Consider the following 24,128-nt stretch of genomic DNA (forward strand, 5'->3'; position numbering starts at 1 on the left):
TGTGAGCTTGCGATCTACCCCTCAATCAAAATGATTGTTAAGGGAGAGTCCATCAATCCCAAGATTCAGGTCCTACTATTTTAACTTACTTTACTATAATGTTTTGCGAATCACACCGCGGACCACACTTTCAAAACAGACCAAATATTTAAACTGCAGCAGAAAGTGGAGCGCACATGATTATGTTGCGCTCAAGCATCGCCCCCTTGTGTTGTAAAGCAACCATTGCACCACCATAGGCTTCCCCGCTATACAGTCGTAGACCTTCAACTGTTGGAGTCGGCCTTCGTCCGTTTTTTAATATACTTTTGCAAATACTAACAAGAAAATAAAATTATAAATGTGTAGCCTAAAGTAGGCTTAATTATATGTTTAAATCCTACAAGAATAGGTTTAGGTCTGTGTAGCAAATCAATGTTCAATATGAGTAGACAATTATCTCTTGTAGTTGATTCCCATACCTGCATGTATAACAACAGAATGAAAATATTAATAACATTTAGGCTAGGCTTAAATATAAATAACTGTCGAGCTCTAAAATTGTATATGAGCGAACGTTATTGGCAAAGTTGACGTTGGTGTGAAAAGGGAGCAGGCGGCTTTCCTGAACTTAAATGACCAGTTATAGGCCTACCAGTTAAACTGCGCACAAGCAATCCCTACCCTAGCAAGGTGTCAGTTCAGTAGGACCACCTACAGAGTTATCTATCTGTCGACCCTGGCAAGGCGCTGGGGGTAGAGGGCAGCACACACACACATTAGCTTTTTTGTGCTTTAACACTGGCGAAGTTCACTTCAACTACATGGAGGCAGGCTTCGACCACAGACTGAAGGCCAACTGTAGTTTCCAACTCAGCGTACAGGGGGCGCCAGATATCTAGAACCAATATCGGCCGATTACGGAACTGAATGGACACTAGGGCCCCACGGACGTCGTCCAACCTGTTGGCCAACTTAAAAAAAAAAAAAAAAAAGTTATGTAGTCCAAGCTGACATATGCATCTCACCACCGCCTAGATGTCGGTTCCCCTGCGGGACTGATTTTTCATGGCAGTAGGTATAGGGCAGTAAATCGTCTTCTTCAGACTTCATTGAGCCCACCACCACCATTAATAAGCGTTAAAGGAGTCACCACCGTGGCGCGAGCTATGAGTCAACTGTCACCAGAGGAAAGTGACGCGCGCAACGGACCACATGAGGTAAGACCCGTCCCTCGTACTACGGACCATAGGTTCAGAGATATTAACCTACAATTCACCTGTTAGGTCTGTTCTGTGAACCTGCATTTTGATGTGTGGGTTATTTGAGCGGAAATGTTTGAGTTACTTTAAATTCGTTTAAATAAACAATAAAATATGCTTTTATTTATATTTTGATGTTGACAAATAAAAAAGGTGATTAGTGTAGCCTAATCACAAAAAAAGAAAATCATTGGTACGATTATTACAATTTCCCGTTTGAATAAGGTGTACAGTTACATAGGCTTTAGTTACTGTATGTATCTATCCACTCTGTTGACTTAAGGCCGCTCAGATAGCGTAGGAATGGCCCCTGAACCGGAATCTTCTCCCTCTCTTACAAGCACACACACACACGCACACGCACACGCACACACACACACACACACACACACACACACACACACACACACACACACACACACACACACACACACCATATCGGCCAAGAGCACAATCTGGGTGAGACTTAACAGAATTAACGGCCTAGCTTTAAACATTAAATAGCTTAACAGGGATACGACCAAGGGGAGGGATCAGTGGACCACAGGTCTGCAATAGACCTATTGTCTATTATTAGGTGGCTTATTTAGAATAGTATTATCTTGTGGGCCATGCCACACTTGACTATGGACATTTTCCATAGTCACCTCTTGCACGGGCACCCTTAACCAAAGCACCCTTAACCAAAGCACCCTTAACTGAAGTACCCTTAACCGAAGCCTTTGTGTGCAGTTGTTTATTTGTTTTTTGTCCTGATAAAAAAAAAAGAACATGTATAAGAATTGCATGAGAGTTAAAGCTAATCTGGGTGAAGTTTCCCTTTCATCTTGATCTGGCCGGTTAAGTGTTACGGTAACTATGGTAACGCCGATGCATGTCACCCTTGACGTGTGTGTGTGTGTGTGGGGGGGGGGGGGGGGGGGGGTATCAAAGCACGATATAGTTGAAATGATTGCTGTGTGAGTCCGGAACTCAAAATACATGTCGAGGAGGTGGGGCCAAAACATGAACTGAACTAAACATCCACGTGTCTGTTGGAAGGTGTTTGAACCAAATGTGTAGCCTGTAGATCTTGTCTGTTCCACGACGCTGCCTGCTCTCCTAGCGCTCAGGACGATCAGTGACCACAGTGGAGAGCTTCACAGTGAGGACTAAATAACAGAGCTGGATGTTTGCCGGCAGGGGAATGTAGAACATTACATACACACTATCTAACCCTGGAAATCCAGAGAGAGAGAGAGAGAGAGCACAATTTGAATTTGCTCAGCGAGTCACTCTGGGAACGAGCAATATAGTCACTCCCCGATTCCCCTGGCCCAGAACATTAACCAATCACATCGGTGTATCTGATATAGGCGGGCCAAAAGCGTTGCTGTGTATGAAGGTATTATTGTAGCAAAAGTCTTGAGCATGCGTACACTAAAGTCACAAATGTGTAACAGTAAAGTTTAAGTCGTAAATATTTATTTTGCATGTGTACACTAAAGTCACAAATGTGTAACAGTAAATTTGAAGTCGTAAATATTTTTTCTACCGTTGTAAACACAAAATAGGGGCTAGGAGTTCACAAGTCCTTTGTTACAGGTGCACAAATCCTATCCTGTGCATCACAACTTCAAAGAGTCATGCACTTGACACTTTTGCTACAATCATTGCCGCGCAGTTGGTGCAAAATACATTCGCACACCCGTGTTTCATAATCTGAGAATGTGCACAACATTTGTGCATTCGTGACCCAAATGTGAACTAATGTATCAGAAGTTGCACATCTGTGAAATATTTCCTCACAAATAAAATTATATAGATCGCTATGTTCATTGAGCATTTTAATGAGCGAGCACAAGTCCATCGATACAACTGCTCGAATCTGCTGCTACGAGTCTCAGCGGTTGTTTTTCCTGCGGGTACTTTTGCAACACGTCTAGGTGGTACATGTGTAGCGAAAGTGATTTGTATCCGTATGACGCAGAGCGTCCGTGGGCGGGACAAAATTGCAGCATAAACCAATGAAAGTCGCCGGCAGGGGGTGCACTTTTCAAACTACACTGGGACCTATCCAAGCAAACTCTTACTTTCTGGAGTCTTGAAAGAAGAGAAGAGGGTGGTATCTTACATTATGTCAAATGAAATTACTTAGTTCAACTGAATTCCCCCAAAATTATTGCATTAACATGCCGCAAGTGTCATTCAATGTATTTTGGGAGGAATTCAGGGGAATTCAGGAAAAACAACCACTGAGACTCGTAGCAGCAGATTCGAGCAGTTGTATCGATGGACTTGTGCTCGCTCATTAAAATGCTCAATGAACATAGCAATCTATATAATTTTATTTGTGAGGAAATATTTCACAGATGTGCAACTTCTGATGCATTAGTTCACATTTGGGTTACGAATGCACAAATGTTGTGCACGTTCTCAGATTATGAAACACGTGCAACAACTGTGCTGCAATGATTGTAGCAAAAGTGTCAAGTGCATGACTCTTTGAAGTTGTGATGCACAGGATAGGATTTGTGCACCTGTAACAAAGGACTTGTGAACTCCTAGCCCCTATTTTGTGTTTACAACGGTAGAAAATTTTTTTACGACTTCAAATTTACTGTTACACATTTGTGACTTTAGTGTACACATGCAACATAAATATTTAGGACTTCAACTTTACTGTTACACATTTGTGACTTTAGTGTACACATGCAACATAAATATTTACGACTTCAACTTTACTGTTACACATTTGTGACTTTAGTGTACGCATGCTCAAGACTTTTGCTACAATAATACCTTCATAGCTGTTTTTCCAATCGGATACGGCGAGAGTCTTATCTATTGGTTAGCTCCGCCGGTCTGGATACTCACCCCTTGTAGTCTTCTGATTGGTCGTAGTGTTATCCCTGATATTTTCAAATGCATGCTTGGTGCCGCCCCTCGAGTTGGGCCATTGTCATCACTCGTTGCCAGATCCTACAGCGTAGGGTCTGGCAACTAGATGTGGGTCTGGATTTCCAGGCTATACACTATCTACAATTTAAGTTATTTCCACCACAGGTTAGCAATATGATAATACCAGATATCTTTTCACATATCATGAGGCATGAAACATGTTCAAGAATGGAAGAAATCCTAGTTCTGTTCATTTGGGTGGTGAATGATATAGATATTTATTCCCAGGAGAGAGAGTCTGGTACACACACGTCTTACCTTCTCAAGACATTTAGAAACTTCATTTCTTGCGCTGGGTTTATTATACATTCTTTGTACAATGGTACCGTGATGAAAGGACTTTGTTGTTCGCACATGAAACTCCATCACGCCACAACCAGACCTCAATCATATTTATTAACAAATGCATGGAGATCAAGTGAAGCAACATCACACGAGGTCGTGCTGTTATACTGAATATCAGCGGGACTGTGATCTGGTCGTAGGTACGAGTCCCGAAGCTAATCACAGCTGTGCTGATATTCAGTGTAACAGCATGACCTTGAGGGAGATAGCGTTTATTAATCACCATTTATTAGTTACCTGAAATACGATGATAGGATTTAAGATAATACAAATTGATATGATTTGCTTTTTTATTTAATCATTTATTTGGCACTGAATCACAAATAGTTCTGCAACTGGCGTGTGACTAAACTGTCGCCAAGCAACACATAAACATGTTCCTGCACAGTAGCTTCTACGTTGTGTGGCTCTACAAGTAACTACAGGTCAGACACTTTGTATCAGGTACCTTTATCTGTATGTAGCCTACATTGATTTTGCAGCCAGTCAAGTAAGAGTCTGTTGATTAGGCAACAGATTACATTGTTAATGTAATTAATTAATGTTCCCTGTGAATACCTGTGAAGCAGAGTGATTACATTGACAGGATGAGGTTTTCACAGATTCTCAATCTACCTACAGCACCTTTTGCACACCGATATAATAATAGTGTGGCCCGGTCTGGTTCAGCTGTGGTCAGAGCTTCAGGGTGGAGGCTGTTTCTGGCCTTTGATTTGAGTCAATTCCCCCACAAAGGGTCGGGGAGGATCTCTAGGTTTGATATAAGTGTTACATGTTATGGCATGGGGAGAGCGAGGCATGCACACAGAGGAGAGAGAGAGAGAGAGAGAGAGAGAGGGAGAGAGAGAGAGAGTGAGAGAGAGTGAGAGAGAGAGAGAGAGAGAGAGAGAGAGAGAGAGAGAGAGAGAGAGAGAGAGAGAGAGAGAGAGAGCAGAGGAGAGCGCGTCTCTATCGCAGTAACAACAGGGAGAACGGTCCGGTGGATTCTATGTGGCAGAGTGGTGGTCCGCTGGATTCAGCCCAGAGCAGGCGGCCTTGTCAGACGCTTAATAACGTGGCGTCGTTTTCGCTTCCCAAATAGGCTCGAGTCTTTTATCCAACAAGAGAAATAATACAACCTGCAGCATTCGTGCTGCTTGTGCGTTGCTCCGCTCAAAACAACACGACTCAGACCTCTCAGTTGAGATCGCGCTAGAAGCATGAGGCGTCGGGCGCTCAGCGTGTTACCGCGAGAACGGACCGGGAGGAGAGGGACCGCGCGCGGCAGAGAGGCGGCGGAACAGCGCAGAGACAGAGTGATGCTCTCTGAGCCCATTCACCGCATCTAACAGCTGCCTGTGTGATGATGTAGCCGACGTTCGTGTCTTATTTGGTATAGCCTACGGACTCGGTAACGGTACCGTTGCGGGGAATTGCAAAACCCCCCTTCCCACCACACCCGCCCCTCCACCACCACCACCACCACCACCACCACCTCTCCCAGTCCGCTCTGAGAAATGCAATAGCAATATAGGTTAGAAAGAAAGAATGCGATCCCTGAGCAGTTTGATGTAAGGCTGTGCCGCTATGTGGGCCTGTCTCTCATGTCCCCCGACGGAGCGCGGCGGCGGGGTGGCGGTGCTGTAGGAGCTGAGGGCGAGGGCTTCCCGACCTCTACCGATGCTGGGAGGAAACAGCGGCCGTTCAACCGGGAAAGGTATCACCTACAAGGTGGTTGGCGAGTGCGCGGTCGCGTGTGTTATTAGCTGGGGGGTGTCTGACCAGGAGGGCGGGGGTTGCCTAAAGGTATGGGGTGCGCCCCTAGTATCCACGTCTCTCAGAGCGGGGTCATCTACTGTCGAGACTCGGACGAATCCAACTCGCCGCGTCAGACCACCACGATCTCCCAGGGCACCGCGGCCACGCTGCACGGGCTGTTCATCAAGACCGACGCGGCGGACAGCATCCCCTCCGTCATCACCTACCAGGGTCGGCACTCGAGGAACAACTCGCACCGGGATCGCGGGAACGAGCGCAGCAGCGGCGGACACGTCCGCATCGAGGCCGAGACGCAGACCTGCCGCTCCAGCGTCAAGGTAGGCGCGGTAGAGCGGTACTACGGTTGGACGCACACACGTGTGTGTACACGTGCAGACATGTTCGTAGTAGGCACACGGCGACGAGACATCCGTCTCAGTTGTCGCCATCAATGTCGTTTGTCCACAGGATAGACTACATCAATTTACCTTTGGGGATTAATAAAGAAGTAGCCTGCCCTCTCAATCTGTCTGTCTGTCTGTCTCTGTCTGTCTCTCTCTCTCTCTCTCTCTCTCTCTCTCTCTCTCTCTCTCTCTCTCTCTCTCTCTCTAATATTTTATATCTATCTTTCTTTCTTTATATCATATATCCGTCAATAAGTATATATATATATATATATATATATATATATATATATATATATATATATATATGTGTGTGTGTGTGTGTGTATGTGTGTGTATCTATCTATACCTATGTATATATGGCTCTACATATGTATTGTATTCAAATACAGCATATATTTACTCTGTATTGACCTGGCGGGGTATGGCTTTTTGAAATTGCAAGTGCATCAATAAATGATTGATGGCTACAGTCTTCAAAACATACAGTCTAGCATCGTTTGTCCATCTGCTATCCTGTTCAGAAACCAGAACATAATCTTTGGGCATTGCTAATGGATTCATAGAGAAAACATCTTAAACCCTTTTTCTTGACATGTTTTGTTCACAAATGAACTCGTGAATTTAGCGAAACAAAGTTGAAGTGGAGTTTCTGAAGTGATGTCAATATTCTGTTGTCTCTCATGTGGTCAGATGGGGCATCCTGTATTTACAAGAAAATACAACTGGACATACTGTATATAAAAACGTCTTGAGAGAGACTGGAGAGAGAGACAGATGGAGAGAGAGACAGAGACAGATGGAGAGAGAGACAGGTGGAGAGAGAGACAGGTGGAGAGAGAGACAGAGAGTCCTTTAGTGCTGAGAGCAGTAAGCAGGCCTGAGGAGCATTATAAGGACATGTGGTTGTGTCAGCTTCTGCTCTTAGTCCAATCATATCAATGATGCTATTCAGTGTCTTTGTGGTTTCTTCCTAATCAGCTGTAACTCGCCTGTGTGTGTGTGTGTGTGTGTGTATACACGTTGTGTACCCCTCTGGGTAGTGAACAGTCACATGCTCAACGGCTGATTCAGTCCCAGGGATAGGGACTTAAGTAAATGCAATCATACAAATGTTCTGAATTCATAATAAACCAAAGAGAAAAAATCATTATCTTTTGGGTTTGTGGAAGGAAACGAGATTGCAAAAAACGCTGGATGAGATCACAAAACAAAAACAATAAATAAGTACAAAGCGATATAGATGGAAATACTCTGTAGCTGTAAGCAGCAATGAGGGGTCAGGCTGGGCTGCAGGCTGAAACATTGGGCTGTCCTGAGTCCATGTAGCAAGTTTAGGAAAAATGTGGCTAATTATAGCACCGAGATGTTAGCCCACTTCCTGTTTTGCGGCCTCACCGCCATATTTGATTGGCTCTCACAGGCAAATAAAGATGAAATTGAAAAAAAAAGTATTGTTTGTGCAGCTCGGTCTGAAGATCTCCACCGAGTTCCGTGAAAATCGGAGGAAATTTGTGACCGCTGAAACTTTTCCTAGAGTTTGGATTAAATCCAATATGGCGGAGTTTCAATATTGCGTAAAGTTGCGTAGTAGGGGTCATTGAACTCAGGCTGGTCCAGGGGTTCCAACAGTACCACATTTGTGAAAATCGAAAGCACAGGGAACGCTCGGGAGAGTAAGTCCATTTTCGACCCACTGGTGGCGCTAGAGTGTTGGGCATAGAGGTCCGTACATTGGCGAGAGTGATCATGGGACGGTCCCGAATCAGTGCGCCGAATTTCAGATCTGTCAGCCAAGCGGTTAAATTTTCGACCAAATTTTGACCCGTTGGTGGCGCTAGACGGCTGGGTTGAGAGGTCTGTGAATGAGTGGTCAGTGGAGTGGCCCAAAGCTGTCAGCCAAGTCTCAGCACTTCTTACCAAGCCGTTCTATTCGCTGCCATAGTCCTCAATGTCAGAGGAATAATAATAAGAAAACATAGAAACACAACAGGTGTCTCGCAGCTGCTGCTTGACCCCCAATCATACATTTTCATACATCATGTTACTGGGCCGTGGGGTCCTGTGTTACTGGGGGTCCTGTGTTACTGGGGGTCCTGTGTTACTGGGGGTCCTGTGTTACTGGGGGTCCTGTGTTACTGGGGGTCCTGTGTTACTGGGCTGTGGGGTCCTGTGTTACTGGGGGTCCTGTGTTACTGGGCTGTGGGGTCCTGTGTTACTGGGGGTCCTGTGTTACTGGGGGTCCTGTGTTACTGGGGGTCCTGTGTTACTGGGCCGTGGGGTAGAGCAGAAGGCTGTGTGGTCTGGCAGATAAAACGTTCTGACCGGGACAGTTTCAGCCCATGGCCACCAAGTGGATAGTAGTGGGAGCAACTAATTAATGGACCAGAGTAAACAGAGTAAAACCGAAAGTGCGGAGCCGTTTTGAAAGGCATCCGCAACCGTTGAAACATTATGTGTGTGATAATATATGTCAGACAGATATGTCTGTCGCTCTCTGTCTGGATGTGTGTGTGGCGAGAGAGAGAGAGAGAGAGAGAGAGAGAGAGAGACCAAGACCGAGGCCGAAAGACGGGGGTAGGTGAGGCTGTGTGTGTGTGTGTGTGTGTGTGTGTGTGTGTGTGTGTGTGTGTGTGTGTGTTTGCATCAACTGAGAATCAGTCTTTCTCAGAACATAATGACACACATGGCTAAGAAAAAACATGCAAAGTGTGTGTGTGTGCGTGTGCTCAAAAACACGCACACACACACACACATTATCCCCCCCACACAAACACACACACACACACATTCTCCCTTCCCCGCCCCTCACCCCCCCCCCTCCCCCCTCCCCCCACACACACACATTATCCCCCCCCCCCACACAAACACACTAACACACACACACACACTCTCAGCGTTATGTATTAGCGGTGCAACCTTGAACCAGTGCAGCCCTCTTACGGAGGTATTAGCCGTGGTGGAGCTTTACTGCGGGTCTGCCGCTTAAGTCCCCCCCTCAGCCTAGCGTCTCTCTCGATGCGCGACTCCAGACGCAAACCGTTGAACCCAGGAGATTAGAAACGCTGATAGCACCGGCCTGGCTGTCCCGCAGCCTTGAGGGGAAGCGTACGCGGCACGCCGTTGGCTGTCAGGGGGAGGCCGAGCCACAATGTACCCAAAAACAGGCGGACGGGGACAAGGTTAAGGCCGTAGCAGAGAGTGTCAATATGCTCCTGGGAGTCAGCGGTGAAATGGAAAGAAGCAACAAGGTGGGATTGTGTTGGTGTGTGTTGGTGCTGGTTGTCGGGGTGTTCTACTGATTCGTTTTGTTTCTTTGCAGGTCTCCTCTACAGAACAATGTGTGGGGCCCATGAGGCTGGTCCAGGGGCCCATCCAGGTAAGGCGCCCTTGGTTTTCCACGCTGGCCTCAGCATGTGGTCTTTGAATATATTCTGTTGGTTTTTCCTATCAAATATCGTGTTGTTCAATAAGAGGTACAACAAGTTTTCACAACTCATATAAACATGTGCATAACCGCACAAGAATTACACAACAATGAAATACTTCTCAAAAAAAGGAGATTAAGGAACTGAACTGAGAAAGGCTGAGAACGGACTGACAGAACAACACCAAACGCCTCTCAATAAAGCCTTGTTTTCAATCTAGAATAAACACAGCTCTCTCATCCCCTTTTCCACAGAAATGACCATGCATATGCAGGTTTTTCAAACATCAACATCGTGCTTATCTTCAAATAAAGTGTGGCCCTCTTCCAGTGGGGAGAGGAGTGGGCGGAGACAACCTCCTCTGCATTGAGAGTTTGGACTGCAGTCAGTGTTTGGCGGTAGCGTCTCTCTACAAGCAGTGACGTTACTAGTTGAACTACATTCCTCAGTAGTGTGGTGGTAACATCGCTGTTTTGTAAATCAAATAGCTTTTCAGTAGCTAAGCACTTTGATTGATCAACAGCGCGGTAATGCAGCTTTCTGCTGCAGTCTGAAATGAATCTAAGAGTCAGGACCCCCAAACACGGACCTTAAACACAGGAAGACGTCAGGTGGCCCACCGACACGCCAGACGTCTGTGGGGGCTGAAAGAAGCACTTCTGTATGACGGGGACATCATGTACACATCAATGAGCTGATGCTACAGCCATAGTCACACACATGCACACACGCACGCACCAGACACACCGAGGTGATGGAAAGATGGCAGAGGGAGCTGAACAGTTTATGATTCCAGGTGACCTTGCTTCGCTTCCAGTAGAAATGTGAGCTATATCTTCTGAATCCTGTGAACTCCTGTCAATCAGGCCTGGCATGGTTCCATCTGGCACGTGGTGTGAGTTAAGATCTCATCTTAGAGTTTGATCAATTGTGTAATAAACGATTGAACTGCGTATCTGTTTGACAGACAGCTAAATCGGTCTTTGAGTTTGCCTTGAATAAGCATAAAGTAAAGTAACTACTTTGGCCATGTTTTGGTAGCCTAGCCTGCTACATTTCACTGGGGATTAGCTTCTGTTTATTGAAGCTTCATTTAATGCAGAGTAACTGATAGCTCACTACACTTTCGAAGTAGCATGCCCATCGCTGACTGCAGTACCCATTTTACATGTTACATACTGTACCTTGTACATGTCCCACTATTCACAAATGGAAAGGACCAGGTTGGTTTCGTTCTGGTTTTCTGTGTCTTACTAGTTAGTGCTTTTGCACAAGCCCCTATCCAAATAGACTTGGAGTGAAACAGCTGCACATCGTTATTGAAAAGGCATCTTGCTGATACACAGGTCAGCCTCACAGCAGGGACAGACCTGGTATCTTAGACCAGGAGTCGGCCGCACTATACTATGAGCTGTAATGGAGTGTCATTACCTTTAGATGGTACTTTTGACCGGCATATACACTATATATGTATACTATGTATACTGTATATAGAGTCTGACTCAAAGGTGACGGAGTCAGCGTGAGTAGAAATGGACAGTCTTCTGTTCCCTCAGCACCAAAACATCTTGAGCTGTATCGTCACAGCGCAGACACAGTCACAGTCTGGGACGTTTTGGCGAGGAAGTACCTCTCTCCACGACTTCAGTCTGTTGTGGGACAGTAATGAAGTCATTGAGCGGTGATGATAGATCTTTGGGTGGGATCGATGACCTACACCTGACACATTGGGTCTCTCTCTTCAATAACATCTGTGCAGCTTCTATGTAAACCTGCTCAATCATCTCAGTGATATGGTGGTCAACGACACTGGTGCGGTCTTCAGTTGGAAGTCACATTATGGTCCCACTGAGTTGTACGATACACTGCACACACCATGCAACACACCAGCCGTGACCTTAACAACCCCACTAAACACACACACAAATATATGCACACAGGCACACACACACACACGGACACACGCACACACGGACGCACGCATGCACATGCACAGACACGTACACACATAAGCACTGCAAACGCACACAAATGTAAATATACTCTATTTCCTGCCCTCATTTGAATGGAGGCTGCAGAAGGAGACTATATATCCAAATATCCCCTCAACCTAAAACACAAACACATACAACTAGATATTATCTGTGTATAGCTTATTTGCATATACGTACACACATGTACTGTGACCAATAAATATTCTAATTGAATTATTATTATTGGTTCCTAACATGGAAACAATAGTTAACTTAATGTTGCTCCATGTTGTGAATCTGATGTATAAACTATTCTCACAACTGCAGATGGTCTGAACCGAGCAACGCAAACACGAAGGATTAACCTTTGAACTCTATACAGATGGACGAGATGCCCTCACTTTTACAAACATTTCATTGACGGCTTTCCATTCATAATCCACTAGACGTCCAGTAGACGTCTGCAATACTCCAAAGGGCTCTTTGTGGCTCCACTTTCACACGACCACGCAGACGCTTCGACGCAGTCCTGAACCTTTATGGTCCTGCGTCAGGTTTTAGTGAGCGGACCAATCACAGCCCCTCGCGGCTGTGACACCGTAACCAGCCCTTGAGGCTAACGTAGATTGAAAGCGGTGCAACAGGTAGTAGTGCTATGGATTGATCAGATGTAAACATGAGCTCAGCGTGCCCTCTGTGGGTTCAACACACGACACGTGGCTGTTAATTGTTAGCCGCAGTTTTTGGGTTGCCAGCTTATGTCACTCAAACGTCCCGCCCCTCCCTCGAGGGTTGACAGTGGGCGGGGCCTAACCTGCTGTCGGGCGTTCCTTCAGGTCACACGGCGTGTTCAGCGTGTGGCGCTCCCGCCGTGGATGTGTCCCCCAGACGCAGCGCATGGCGGCGGGCCGGTCTCACGGGGCGCCGGGCCGCCGCCGGCCGTGACGTCACCAGGTCCGGCGGCGTCTGTTTGTGTGGAATTTCACAAGCTGGCGCCATGGTTACAAAAACCAGTACTACAGTTAGACAGTCCAGCCCCCAGATCAAAGCGGTGGACCTTTCACACACACTCGCCAATAAAGACCTGCTCTCTCCCTCTCTCCCTCTACCTCTCTCTCCCTCTCTCCCTCTACCTCTCTCTCTCTCTCTCCCTCTACCTCTCCCTCTCTCTCTCGACATCTCTTCCTCTCTCACTCGCTCTCGCTCACCTCTACCGCTATTCTCTACAGCTCTACATCTCTACCTCTCTCTCTCTCTCTCTCTCTCTCTCTCTCTCTCCCTCTCCCTCTCTCTCTCTCTCTTTCTATCTCTCCCTCTCTCACTGTATATATCAATATATAAAGATAGATTACTATTTTCTATCTCTGTAGATATTTTGTTAAATGGTGTACAATAAACAATATAGTGATAAAAAATGACCTCCTCGTGACCTCCCTGCTCCTTCGTGACCTCCTCGTGACCTCCCTGCTCCTTCGTGACCTCCTCGTGACCTCCCTGCTCCTTCGTGACCTCCTCGTGACCTCCCTGCTCCTTCGTGACCTCCTCGTGACCTCCCTGCTCCTTCGTGACCTCCTCGTGACCTCCCTGCTCCTTCGTGACCTCCCTGTAGATCCTGTGAGTGAAAGCGTCTCTCCAGTGTGAACCCAGCGCCCCCGGCCCGCCCGCTCAGTGTGTGACCGCCTCCCCTCCCCCAGGTGCTGCTGGTGTTTGCCCGGGAGGACAGTCAGAGCGATGCCTTCTGGTGGGCCTGCGACCGCGCCGGCTTCAGCTGCACCATCGCCCGCAGCCCCGAGGCGGCGCTGGAGAGCTTCCTGGCCCAGCAGCACGAGGTGGTGGTGGTGGACGGGCGCCACGCACGCTACTTCCAGGCGGAGGTGGTCTGCCAGTAAGACCTTACCTTCTCCACCTCCTTTACCTCTCCTCCTGGCTCCTTCACGGTGGGAGCTGAGGACCAACTCTCACCTGACCCCAGTGCTGTTTCTCCTGTCACCGTTTTCATTACCGACCAATGTTTTTTTTCTGCCAAGGTGCTTTTGGTGGCGGCGCGTTAGCACCACCTGTTGGCCACTAGGAGAAACACATCTCAGACGGGACATGATGGTAGACTTATCCAACCCAGGGGCGGACCGTACTGTTAGGCAAACCAGGCACTTGCCTGGAGCCCCAGGCCCGATAGAAGGCCCCATCGAGGCCTTTTGGGGCCCCCAAAATACCGTCGTTATATTTCTTCCCCATATCTATGTTGTTTTTATAAAAATCCCCCCCCCCCGTAAACAATCCCGTCCGACCGCAACTCCGCTACGGCATCACCCCCCCCCCCCCCCACCCACCCCCCTGTCCGACCGCAGCTTCGCTCCCCACCCTCCCACCCCGTCAACAATTCCGGTCAGCTTTGCCTGGAGCCCCCAAAGGGCTAAGTACGCCACTGATTCAACCATTATCTATTTATTTAGCAACAACTTTAACTCAAAGACTGGGCTGCTGTGCCTCGCGGGACTGTGTGGTCAAAGTAAACAAGTTATTCTAGGACAGTGGTTCTCAAACTTTTTCGGTCACCCCCCACTTTGGACAAGGGGGGATGTTCAAGCCCCACCTGCCCCCATCGCCCCAACACAACGCTAACGAAATACGCCAAGCTTAACATCTCCACATTTATTGAAGTAACATCAAGTTACATCATGTTGTATCTAAATTCTAACTCAATAACGTCAAATAACAGCAAGTTCAACAACAAGAGAAAATAAAAGTGCAGCTGTGTCATGACTTGTACCAAGTTCAGAAAAAGAGAAAATAAAAGTGCCACTTTGCAATCTGTTAAAAAAAAAAAAAAAGACGAGCAATGCATTTGGCAAGACAGGTGAGCAATTGAACTCATGAGACCTATACCTGCATGAGTGGCTGCAAAGCTGCAAGCTTAAAATGTTCAAATGTAGGCCTATTTCAAATAAAAAAAAAATCATTATTAGTGACACGTCTACAAAATATGCGAGCAGCGCCCCCCCGGCCGAGAAGAGAGCTGGAGTGTCAGCGGACACGCTATGGGACGGGGAGGACTCCAGTGACGAGGCTCAGCATCGGGACGAAGCTGCTGCTCGGTTACAACACCTAAAGACGACTCTGTCGGTGTGTGATCGCGGTGGCGAGAAGCACGGTCGTTCGTTTCCCAATATCGCTCAGATTGACAGATTTATCCTCGCCACCCCTGCTCAGTGCATCCCGCGCAGCAAGAGAGCGAGACTTCTCCGGTGCTGGATCTGATATTCAGGTCGGATGTGGTTTTAAGTTGTGCGGGTATAAGGACGGGTGCGGGTTTGCAACATGAGAGCCGTGCAGGACTCTGCTCTGCTCACCTCTCTCTCCGTCCCGCTCTGCCTCTGGCTCACACACGCTCCCCCCCCAGCCTCCGCTCTTCCGCTCGCGTCACTTTTTAAAATCCCCTTCAGAGCGAAACATGTATTTGCCACATCTTGCTCCGACTGTTTTTGACTGACTAATTTTAAAATGTTTAGCCACCCTGGCCTACAGGCAGGTTAACGAGCACAGCGACGCGGCGCCCCCGATGTAGAATGACGAGTTGGAGCGCGGCGACAGCACTTATTTTATAGCATGTATATATCTTATAGCGACATTCTGCTTGAAAATACGAGATATGACTTGTGGTCCATATCGCCCAGCCCTACTGTCAAGCTTTCACTCCTACCATAAGAAATGTGGAGTTTTCAGTGATATTTCCTCCCGTTTGTCGCGCCCCACCTGTCACGTCTCTGTTCCCCACCAGTGGGGCGCGCCCCACACTTTGAGAACCGCTGTTCTAGGAGGATCAAACTGGTGTTGAGTCCCAAACCGAGCCCTATGCACTGAGCCCTCTGCACTGAGCCCTCTGCACTGAGCCCTCTGCACTGAGCCCTCTGCACTGAGCCCTATGCACTGAGCCCTCTGCACTGAGCCCTCTGCACTGAGCCCTCTGCACTGAGCCCTCTGCACTGAGCCCTCTGCACTGAGCCCTCTGCACTGAGCCCTCTGCACTGAGCCCTCTGCACTGAGCCCTCTGCACTGAGCCCTATGCACTCAGCCCTATGCACTCAGCCCTCTGCACTGAGCCCTCTGCACTGAGCCCTCTGCACTGAGCCCTCTGCACTGAGCCCTCTGCACTGAGCCCTCTGCACTCACCCTCTGCACTGAGCCCTCTGCAGCGTTCCAGTCTCACGCACAGCACTCCCTTTAAGTGTTTGTAGTGAAGTCTCTCAGCGGGAGAAGCTCAGAGCCGATATAAATACTGCTGCCTCTGGGACTCCCTTAAGGATTCACCGTTGTCATTTCCTCTCTACGTAGTTTGGGTTTTTCCTTGGCCAGCTGTTTCAGCGTTTACAGGAACAGCTGGCCAATGCATTAAATAGAGGAAGAGTCATGTTCAGAATAAATATCTGGTGTAATAAGTGTTTATTGATATGTTGATAACTGCTATTAAATGCTGGGAAAGTAAGATCTCAGTTATTGTCTAATGTAATTATGTAGAATAATATTATCAAATTGATGGGGTAACACTTTGGCATCGTCATGTCATTTATAAGCCTTTAGTTAATGATGAATTACTCATTAACAACATAAATATGCATTGGTTGATGACTGATAAGTCATCAGCCTACCAGCCTCTCCAGTGGACTGTAACTCGTCGGCTGATCTGTCCATCATAAGTCTGGTAGCACCCTCCCACTGTGAGGTCCCAAGAGGGTCGGAAAGAAAGGGCTCCTTCAGCACATATTCAGCATGCACAAATGTATTTACACCTCCTTACCTAATGGGTTACAGGATTAATGTTGTATTAATGATTAGTTAATCATTAACCATAGGTGGGAAGTAACGAAGTACAAAAATCTGTACTTTACTAGAGTAGTTATTCAACATTTGACAACTTTTTACTTTTACTCCCTACATTTTAACAGAAATGTCTTTACTTTCTGCAAATTTTATTTTCAAAACAGGCTTGCTACTGTAGTTTTAATGCATTTGAGGGGAATTACCAATATCTCTTTTATTTGGTATCATTCCCAACATTAAGACTGATTTCACCCTGATTGGACCATGAAGGTATCCATGGGGTATCCATACAGACTAGACTCACTAAAGGCCGTCCCGTGGGGTGTCCATACAGACTAGACTCAAACAACGGAGCGAGTCAGAAGCAGCATCAGGACTTCCGACACGTGTGACGCTGTAGGAACGATGCGTGGCCAGTGCGTTGTGTCCTGTAGAGATGAGGGCATCCAGAACAACAAAGAGCTTAAGGCTTCATCACAACTGATTTGCACATTGGAGCGAAGTTAATGTTCATTATTTTCAGTGTATTGTTTATTTTTAGGGTTAGGTTTATTCGTTTTATTTCAGAGCCTGTACTTTTCCACTTTTATTTGAGTAAAGAATCTAATTCAGTACTTAATTCAGTAGTATTTTTACACAAATATCTGTACTTCTACTTGAGTAAAGAATGTGTGTTCTTTGGCCACCGCTGTCATTTACTGAAGCCTTATAAATGACTTCTGACTGAAGTGAAGACAAAGGGTTACCTTTGTCTTCACTGAGGGATTGATTGAACGTGATGACATATAACACAAATGTTAAATATACCCCATGGCTACGCCTTCAGACGCACATTCCCATTGTGATATAAATACAGCGTTTAGTTTTCCCCAAAGCCCAGTGAGAGATAATCTCTCCTCTTCCACGGTCCCCTCATGTGATGCTTCAGCATGCGCCTCACTCTTCTCGGCCATCCTCCCCTGTCGCCTCACTCCTCCCTCGGCCGTCCTCCCCTGTCGCCTCACTCCTCCCTCAGCGACGCTGCGTGGTCGTCTTCATGTTCGTCCTCTCTCACCGGTCAACATCCTCTCCCTCGCTGTCCGGTGCCTCTCCATGTTTTCTGTAAACGCTCTTCAGGCCTGTCACGTCGGTGGCCGTTGTTGAGACGTTGAGAAATCTCTCTGAAATGTGAATTATCTATTTATCCAAAACCCGAAAGTAAGCAAAGCAATTGTAACTGTTCATCGTTTCTGTTCATCAGTTTTACCCCAATACGACAAAAAAAAACCATGGAATCCTAAAGCCGTCCTCTCACACCTGTCCTTACGGAGCTTTCCCTGTTCTGTCTTTCAGGTTAATCCGTGCCACTAAGCCTTCAGAAAACACGGTCATAGTGGCTGTGGTGCCCCAGAAGTAGGTGTGCTTTAACTACATAATGACACTATACAATACACAGCCTTATTCAACCAGGGTGTGACTGTGTGGTGATTCATGACATTGGAAGAGGCTCTATGCCTGCACTGATGTTTGGGCACTGATGTTAAGTCAGTGTGTTACTCATGACTATAGATACACATGTCCATATCCACATGATGCTGATGTGTTGTGTAACCTGTGTGTGTTTGTTTTGTGTTGTTTAGTCCCCCAGACCAGGAGGAACCCTCTGTGTTACCGCTCCTCTGTGCAGGCTTCAGCAGAGTATGTCCACTAAGTGTACCCATAGTCCGCGTGATCACCAATGGACCTGTCTCTAAGTCACGCCCCCCGCCGTTTTAGTATTTTAGTATTATCTCACTAGCTTTAGTATTATCTCATTAGCTTTAGTATTATCTCACTAGCTTTAGTATTATCTCACTAGCTTTAGTATTATCTCACTAGCTTTAGTATTATCTCATTAGCTTTAGTATTATCTCACTAGCTTTGTTATTAGCTTTCCTAGCTTGCCCTATACGGCGACTCACATCTGTACGTTATGTGTCTGTTAGGGGTGTAACGATACGCGTATTCGTACCGGAATTTTTCAGTACGGGTCTAACAGTTTGATGCATGTTTCATTTCGGTACGTACCAATTTTTTTTTAAGAATATATATTTATATATATTCTTATATTCTTATATATATATTTTTTTTTTTTTTTTGGGGGGGGCGGGGGAAACGTTTTTATTGATTATCACACACTACGTTTACATGCACAGCTTAATCCGATTAAAGCCATAGTTCGACTATGCTCCTCAATTGGACAACTGCAATTGTCCGGTTATACATGGCGGTGAGTAAATCGATTCATTGGCCGAATGTCATGCCCCGGTACGATAGGTGGCGCTGTGCCCATTTCAACTAGTGCTAATAGAGCCACCGGCTGACCTCTTTACGTCACCAGCAACAACAAACTCAGGCAGCATTCGAGAAAGATGTCTTCAGTAGACAGCTGTCAGTTCACTTCGGGTCCATATCATTTCTCCGATGCTCCATTGTTCCGACCTCTTGGTCGCATGCAGACTCCTCCGGCTGCTCTGCCGGGGGAGGAGTCCGCATACGCATACAGACAGCTCTCTACTGAAAACATCGCTTTCTCCTCCATGTCACGTTTCAATCTGGACTCCAGAGAGTCAAAGCCAAAGTTCCTTTCCCCTAATTCCTTCTCCACCATGGCGAGATAACCCCCACTACAAGTCTTTACTTGTTGTGAAAGTAGCAGAGAGTCTGAGAACCCGACGCAGTCTTTAAGATTCATAATATCAGAGAATATCCCCGTCAGTTCGGCCGCGGCGCAATGAATGAAGATCGTAGTTACTACTTTACAACCTCGTTGATGAGCAACATTTTGAAAAACATGTACTTTTAATTCAGCCTTGGGTGAAATGGAAGCGTAGTGTCCGTGTGCTTCCACCTTTAATGAATGCATGCCATGCGCGCTCCCGCGGCCGGGACACAATTCTTATAGGGGGTAACTACATTCACCGGCTTCCTCCATCTTCTGCGCCACCTTTTTAAATAAATCGCCGTTTCTCGTTGTCCGACGGTGAGGTGAACAACACGACTATCGTCTCCTTCTACTTCCGGCTCACGGCCCCCGGAAAAGATCTTGAGAATGCGCAGAACGCATAATCCAATCCCAATCCGTACATGCACGCTTAATGCGACTAACAGTTGTTAGTCACAGCGGTCTTAATTCGACTATGAGAAACCCAATTCAATTTGATTTTAGCTCGACTAAGGTGTATACATGCATCTTAATAATCCAATCAAAGTTGGACTAACCCAATAATTCGACTTTCTTGAGTGTCATGTAAACGCACTGAGTGACTGTCTTGTGTTGTCCTGATGTTTTGTGTTGAGGACCACAATGGAAAGAGTCCTGGACTTTATTGTGTTTTTATCCTCAATTGTATTTGATGTCTTTTCATGTGTGTAAGGCATTTGTTTGATACAATTTAACGAATCAAATCAAAATCAAATGAAATCCAAAAAAAATGTGTTTAATAAAAAAAAAAACGGACCGTGACTTAAAAACCGAGATAGGGACGGAACCGTGACTTCTGTGTACGGCCACACCGCTAACGTCTGTGTGTAACGAGACGACGTTTTGCCGACGCCGTCCTCAAGCCGTGCGTTGTCCTCCGCAGCGCTTCGTGGAGAGCAGCAGCGCGGCGGCGTGCTACAACGAGCTGCTCCAGATGCAGCACGGCGAGGTGCGCTGCCACTTCAAACTCCGGTACGCAGCGCGACCGGCTCTGGGGTCGATCCCCGTGGCTCCCCGGGTAGAGCCCCGACCGCTCAGCCCCGGTCCTGACCGCAGGGACCCGGGTTCCATTCCCGCTCGTGGTCCTTCGCTGCATGTCCCCCCCCTCTCTCTCTCTCTCTCCCAGATCTCCCTGTCTATCTCACTCTATCATAAATATCATAATATCACACTCTATCATAAAGCATAAAAAAGGCATAACAAAAGAAAGCTTTTGTCTGGTGGTCGGCAGGGCGTGCAACGCGGCGTTCACGGCGCTGGAGCAGTGTGGCGAGGCGGTGGAGATCAGCAGCGAGGACCACGTCATCCAGGTGAGGAGCGGGTCAGCCGTGACGCCCGACGTCTGGCCGGCGTCTGTCGGCCGTCTGAACGCGGTCCTCCGTCACGTCTGGTCGACGTGTTCTCATGTTCTCATGCGTGGCTGCTCTGGCCGTCGCCGTCTCCGCTCGCTACGCTCAGAGTGTGTGTGTGTGTGTCGGGGTTTGGCAAGAATGTTTGATTGACGTTAACGTGGTAACCTTAAACGGCCAATCCCAGCTTGAGTTTCTCCCATAGAAGCGGGGGGGGGGGGGAGTCCCTCTCATAGGGTGGAGACTCTTGGCGGCCCTAACCCCTCCGTACCGGTCTCACCCCCCTCAGTACGTGAACCCGGCGCTGGAGCGCCTGATGGGCTACCAGCAGGGGGAGCTGCTGGGCAGAGAGCTGCCCAAGAGCGACAAGAACCGCGCCGAGCTGCTGGACACCATCAACACCTGCATCAACAGAGGAAAGGTGCGCGGCTCCTGCTCCTATCAGTGCAGACGCTGGGGTCACATGACTCCAGGCGGCAGGGCGGCGTGCAGTGGTGTGATTGGTTGTTTGTGTTTTGTCCGTGGAGGAGTGGCAGGGCGTCTGCTACGCACAGAGGAAGACCGGGGACAGCATGAAGCAGCACGTGAAGATCACGCCCGTCACCGGCCAGGGAGGGTGAGGCGTCCTATTTGTCCCTTACCAGGTTACCGTTAAAAGTAACTTGTTACGTTACAAGAATACTGCCATTAATAAGTAACTTGTTACGTCAAAAGATTACTTCCATTAATAAGTAACTTGTTACGTCAAAAGATTACTTCCATTAATAAGTAACTTGTTACGTTACAAGATTACCTTCCATTAATAAGTAACTTGTTACAAGATTACCTTCCATTAATAAGTAAGTTGTTACGTTACAAGATTACCTTCCATTAATAAGTAACTTGTTACAAGATTACCTTCCATTAATAAGTAACTTGTTACGTTACAAGATTACCTGCCATTAATAAGTAACTTGTTACTTACAAGATTACTGGCATTTCTGCGTAACCAAAAGTGAAACCTCTTTCTTATTACTTGATGTCATATTGTCCAGAAGGGTTTGGGGGAAAGGCCCCTGCAGGTCCTCCTCTAACAGAGCGGCTCTCAGACCACCACAGCCGTCATCAGAAGAGTCATCTGGGTTCTCTTAACACGTTACTTTGTAGTCACTGAGAATGTGTTGTATTGTTTGATTGCAGGAAGATAAGACATTTTGTAGCTATCAAGAAGGCCTATGGTGACAACAACAAGCAGGTGAGTTAACACCTGAGTATTGTTTAGATGGTTTTGCATTTGGAGAATCCCCACTAACATGAAACCAGTGCTGTAAGTCTGCACGCCCCACCCAGGGGTACCAGGGTGGGCGGACACGCCCCACCCAGGGGTACCAGGGCGTGGTACCAGGGCGTGGTACCAGGGCGTGTGGGCTGACGTAGGTCATCTTAATGGATAGGAGCTGGCTCATCGAGCAGTGGACTTTAATGGAACGACTCCAACCCCAAGTGGCGTGTTCTTACCTTTAAGGCAGAGAGGGGAAAGACGTCCTCAGGACACAACCCTCTATCACCCCGAGTGTGTCAGCCTGGCTCTGTTCTCCTGTTTCCATGGAGCCCTGAATGCAGACCTGGTTCACACTCTGCATGAGTTTGTTTGAATGTAAACCAGAAATCTTCACCAGCTTTAGGGCCATTGTTATTTCTTTGGTTTCTTCCTGTTTAATGACACCATAATCTCCCATAATTCCCGGGGTTTACCGAAAGGAATGAACTCTGGTTTATTTTTGAACACGTTTGTGCGTCACAGCCCCAAAAAGGCCATTAGCATCGGCCGGGCTGAAGCTAGCCTCCGTGTGCGGCGAGGCGTGTTTACACTGAGCTGATCCTATTTATACAACGGGGCGACCACACGGGAGACCGCACACACTTCACAGAAAACAAACCCAGAGCGAGAAGAGCCAACCCACATGTTTTAGAAACAAAGAGTACTAGAGAGTCAACCGAACCGTGTTCTGGACATCGTGATCCGTGTTCCTCTGCTGTGTTTGGATGTTCACTCAGTGAGACCTCTGTGTAGTGGATACCCATGGGCTGGATGATGATCGTACTGTGCATCATTCTGTTAGACCAGATTAAAGGCGCGTTCATGGTCCTGGTAATAACGGTGGCTGTGGGGAACATGCTTACGCGTGTCCCCCACAGCCACCCTTCATGTGCGCTGCGTTGGGAATCTAGAAGTTCTTCACAGCAGGGGTTTTTTATCTGATAAAAAACAGTCAGAACTAAACAGAACTTAGTAGGATCAGTTTGAAGTTTGCACGCCTTTATTTCCTTGTAGCTGTATCACCTACTGTCCTTTTGCTGTTATTTATGAGAAGCACATTGTATTGCCACTGTATGGAGGGCTACACCTGCCCTTATCTAGAGCTGGTTTACCAGTACACATTACCAGTACACATTACCAGTACACATTACCAGTTCACATTACCAGTACACATTACCAGTACACAACGTTTAAAACTGAGCAAAGTCGACGCCAACAGGCGGTCAATCATTAGTAAAGTATGTGATATGACGGTTGATTCTTTTATATTGAGTAAAAATGTTCCGCCATGTTCATGACCGTCACTAGTAAACCATACGTCACCAACTGGGCAACTCTTAAAATCTGGCCCCAGTTGCCGAACGGAAGTAGAACCATCAGAGCGTCATGAGGTGTCGTTCACTAGAACTTTCCGACGTCGCGGAAATGTTTTCCCCATAATTCCCAGCGATGTGAACGCACCAAAAGTCACCGTGCTCTATTGTGTGATTGGTTGAATTCTTCTCCATCACAGCTCTATTTGTATGCACTTATCATGGGTTTCCTATACTGCTTATATTTAGATATTATTTTATGTGAATTTAATTGTTATTAATATTACATTTTAGTGTGTTATTATAAACGTTTACACTGTCACTCACTAACACTCCCTCTCACTCTCTCTCTCTCTCTCTCACTCACCACACACACATGTATGCTTACACATGTTAATGCAGATTGGATTCACAATGCCATTGAAGGATACGTGTACATTGTGTACATTGTGTACATTGTGTTCATTGTGTACATTGTGTACATTGTGTGTGGTGTGGTTCCATCCTCCCGTCCTCACTACCTCTCCATCCTACTCCATGAGGAGAAGCAGAGTCCTA

The 24,128-nt window shown here is 47.0% G+C and overlaps 1 protein-coding gene across 1 annotated transcript; it reads left to right on the forward strand.

Annotated features, from left to right (window-relative positions):
• The first annotated feature begins 4,383 nt into the window (after positions 1-4,383).
• Positions 4,384-24,111, forward strand: pde8b (phosphodiesterase 8B). Its single transcript, XM_084486869.1, has 10 exons — positions 4,384-6,601; positions 9,990-10,046; positions 13,763-13,953; positions 18,219-18,278; positions 18,506-18,563; positions 20,492-20,580; positions 20,840-20,918; positions 21,247-21,378; positions 21,485-21,573; positions 22,137-24,111. Exons 1-10 carry the CDS (start codon positions 6,314-6,316, stop codon positions 22,198-22,200), a joined length of 1,107 nt encoding a protein of 368 aa, XP_084342995.1. The 5' UTR covers positions 4,384-6,313; the 3' UTR covers positions 22,201-24,111.
• Positions 24,112-24,128: the final 17 nt, after the last annotated feature.

The sequence above is a fragment of the Micromesistius poutassou genome (assembly GCF_964030765.1).
Source record: "Micromesistius poutassou genome assembly, chromosome: 22".
NCBI classification, from domain to species: Eukaryota; Metazoa; Chordata; class Actinopteri; order Gadiformes; family Gadidae; genus Micromesistius; species Micromesistius poutassou.

Excerpts from the sequence above, each read along its gene's own strand:
- pde8b (XM_084486869.1), top strand. The coding sequence starts at position 6,314 with ATGGGGTGCGCCCCTAGTATCCACGTCTCTCAGAGCGGGGTCATCTAC. Across the intron at positions 10,047-13,762 it reads TGGTCCAGGGGCCCATCCAG|GTGCTGCTGGTGTTTGCCCG; the intron begins GTAAGGCGCCCT and ends CCCCTCCCCCAG. Across the intron at positions 18,279-18,505 it reads GTGGCTGTGGTGCCCCAGAA|TCCCCCAGACCAGGAGGAAC; the intron begins GTAGGTGTGCTT and ends TGTGTTGTTTAG.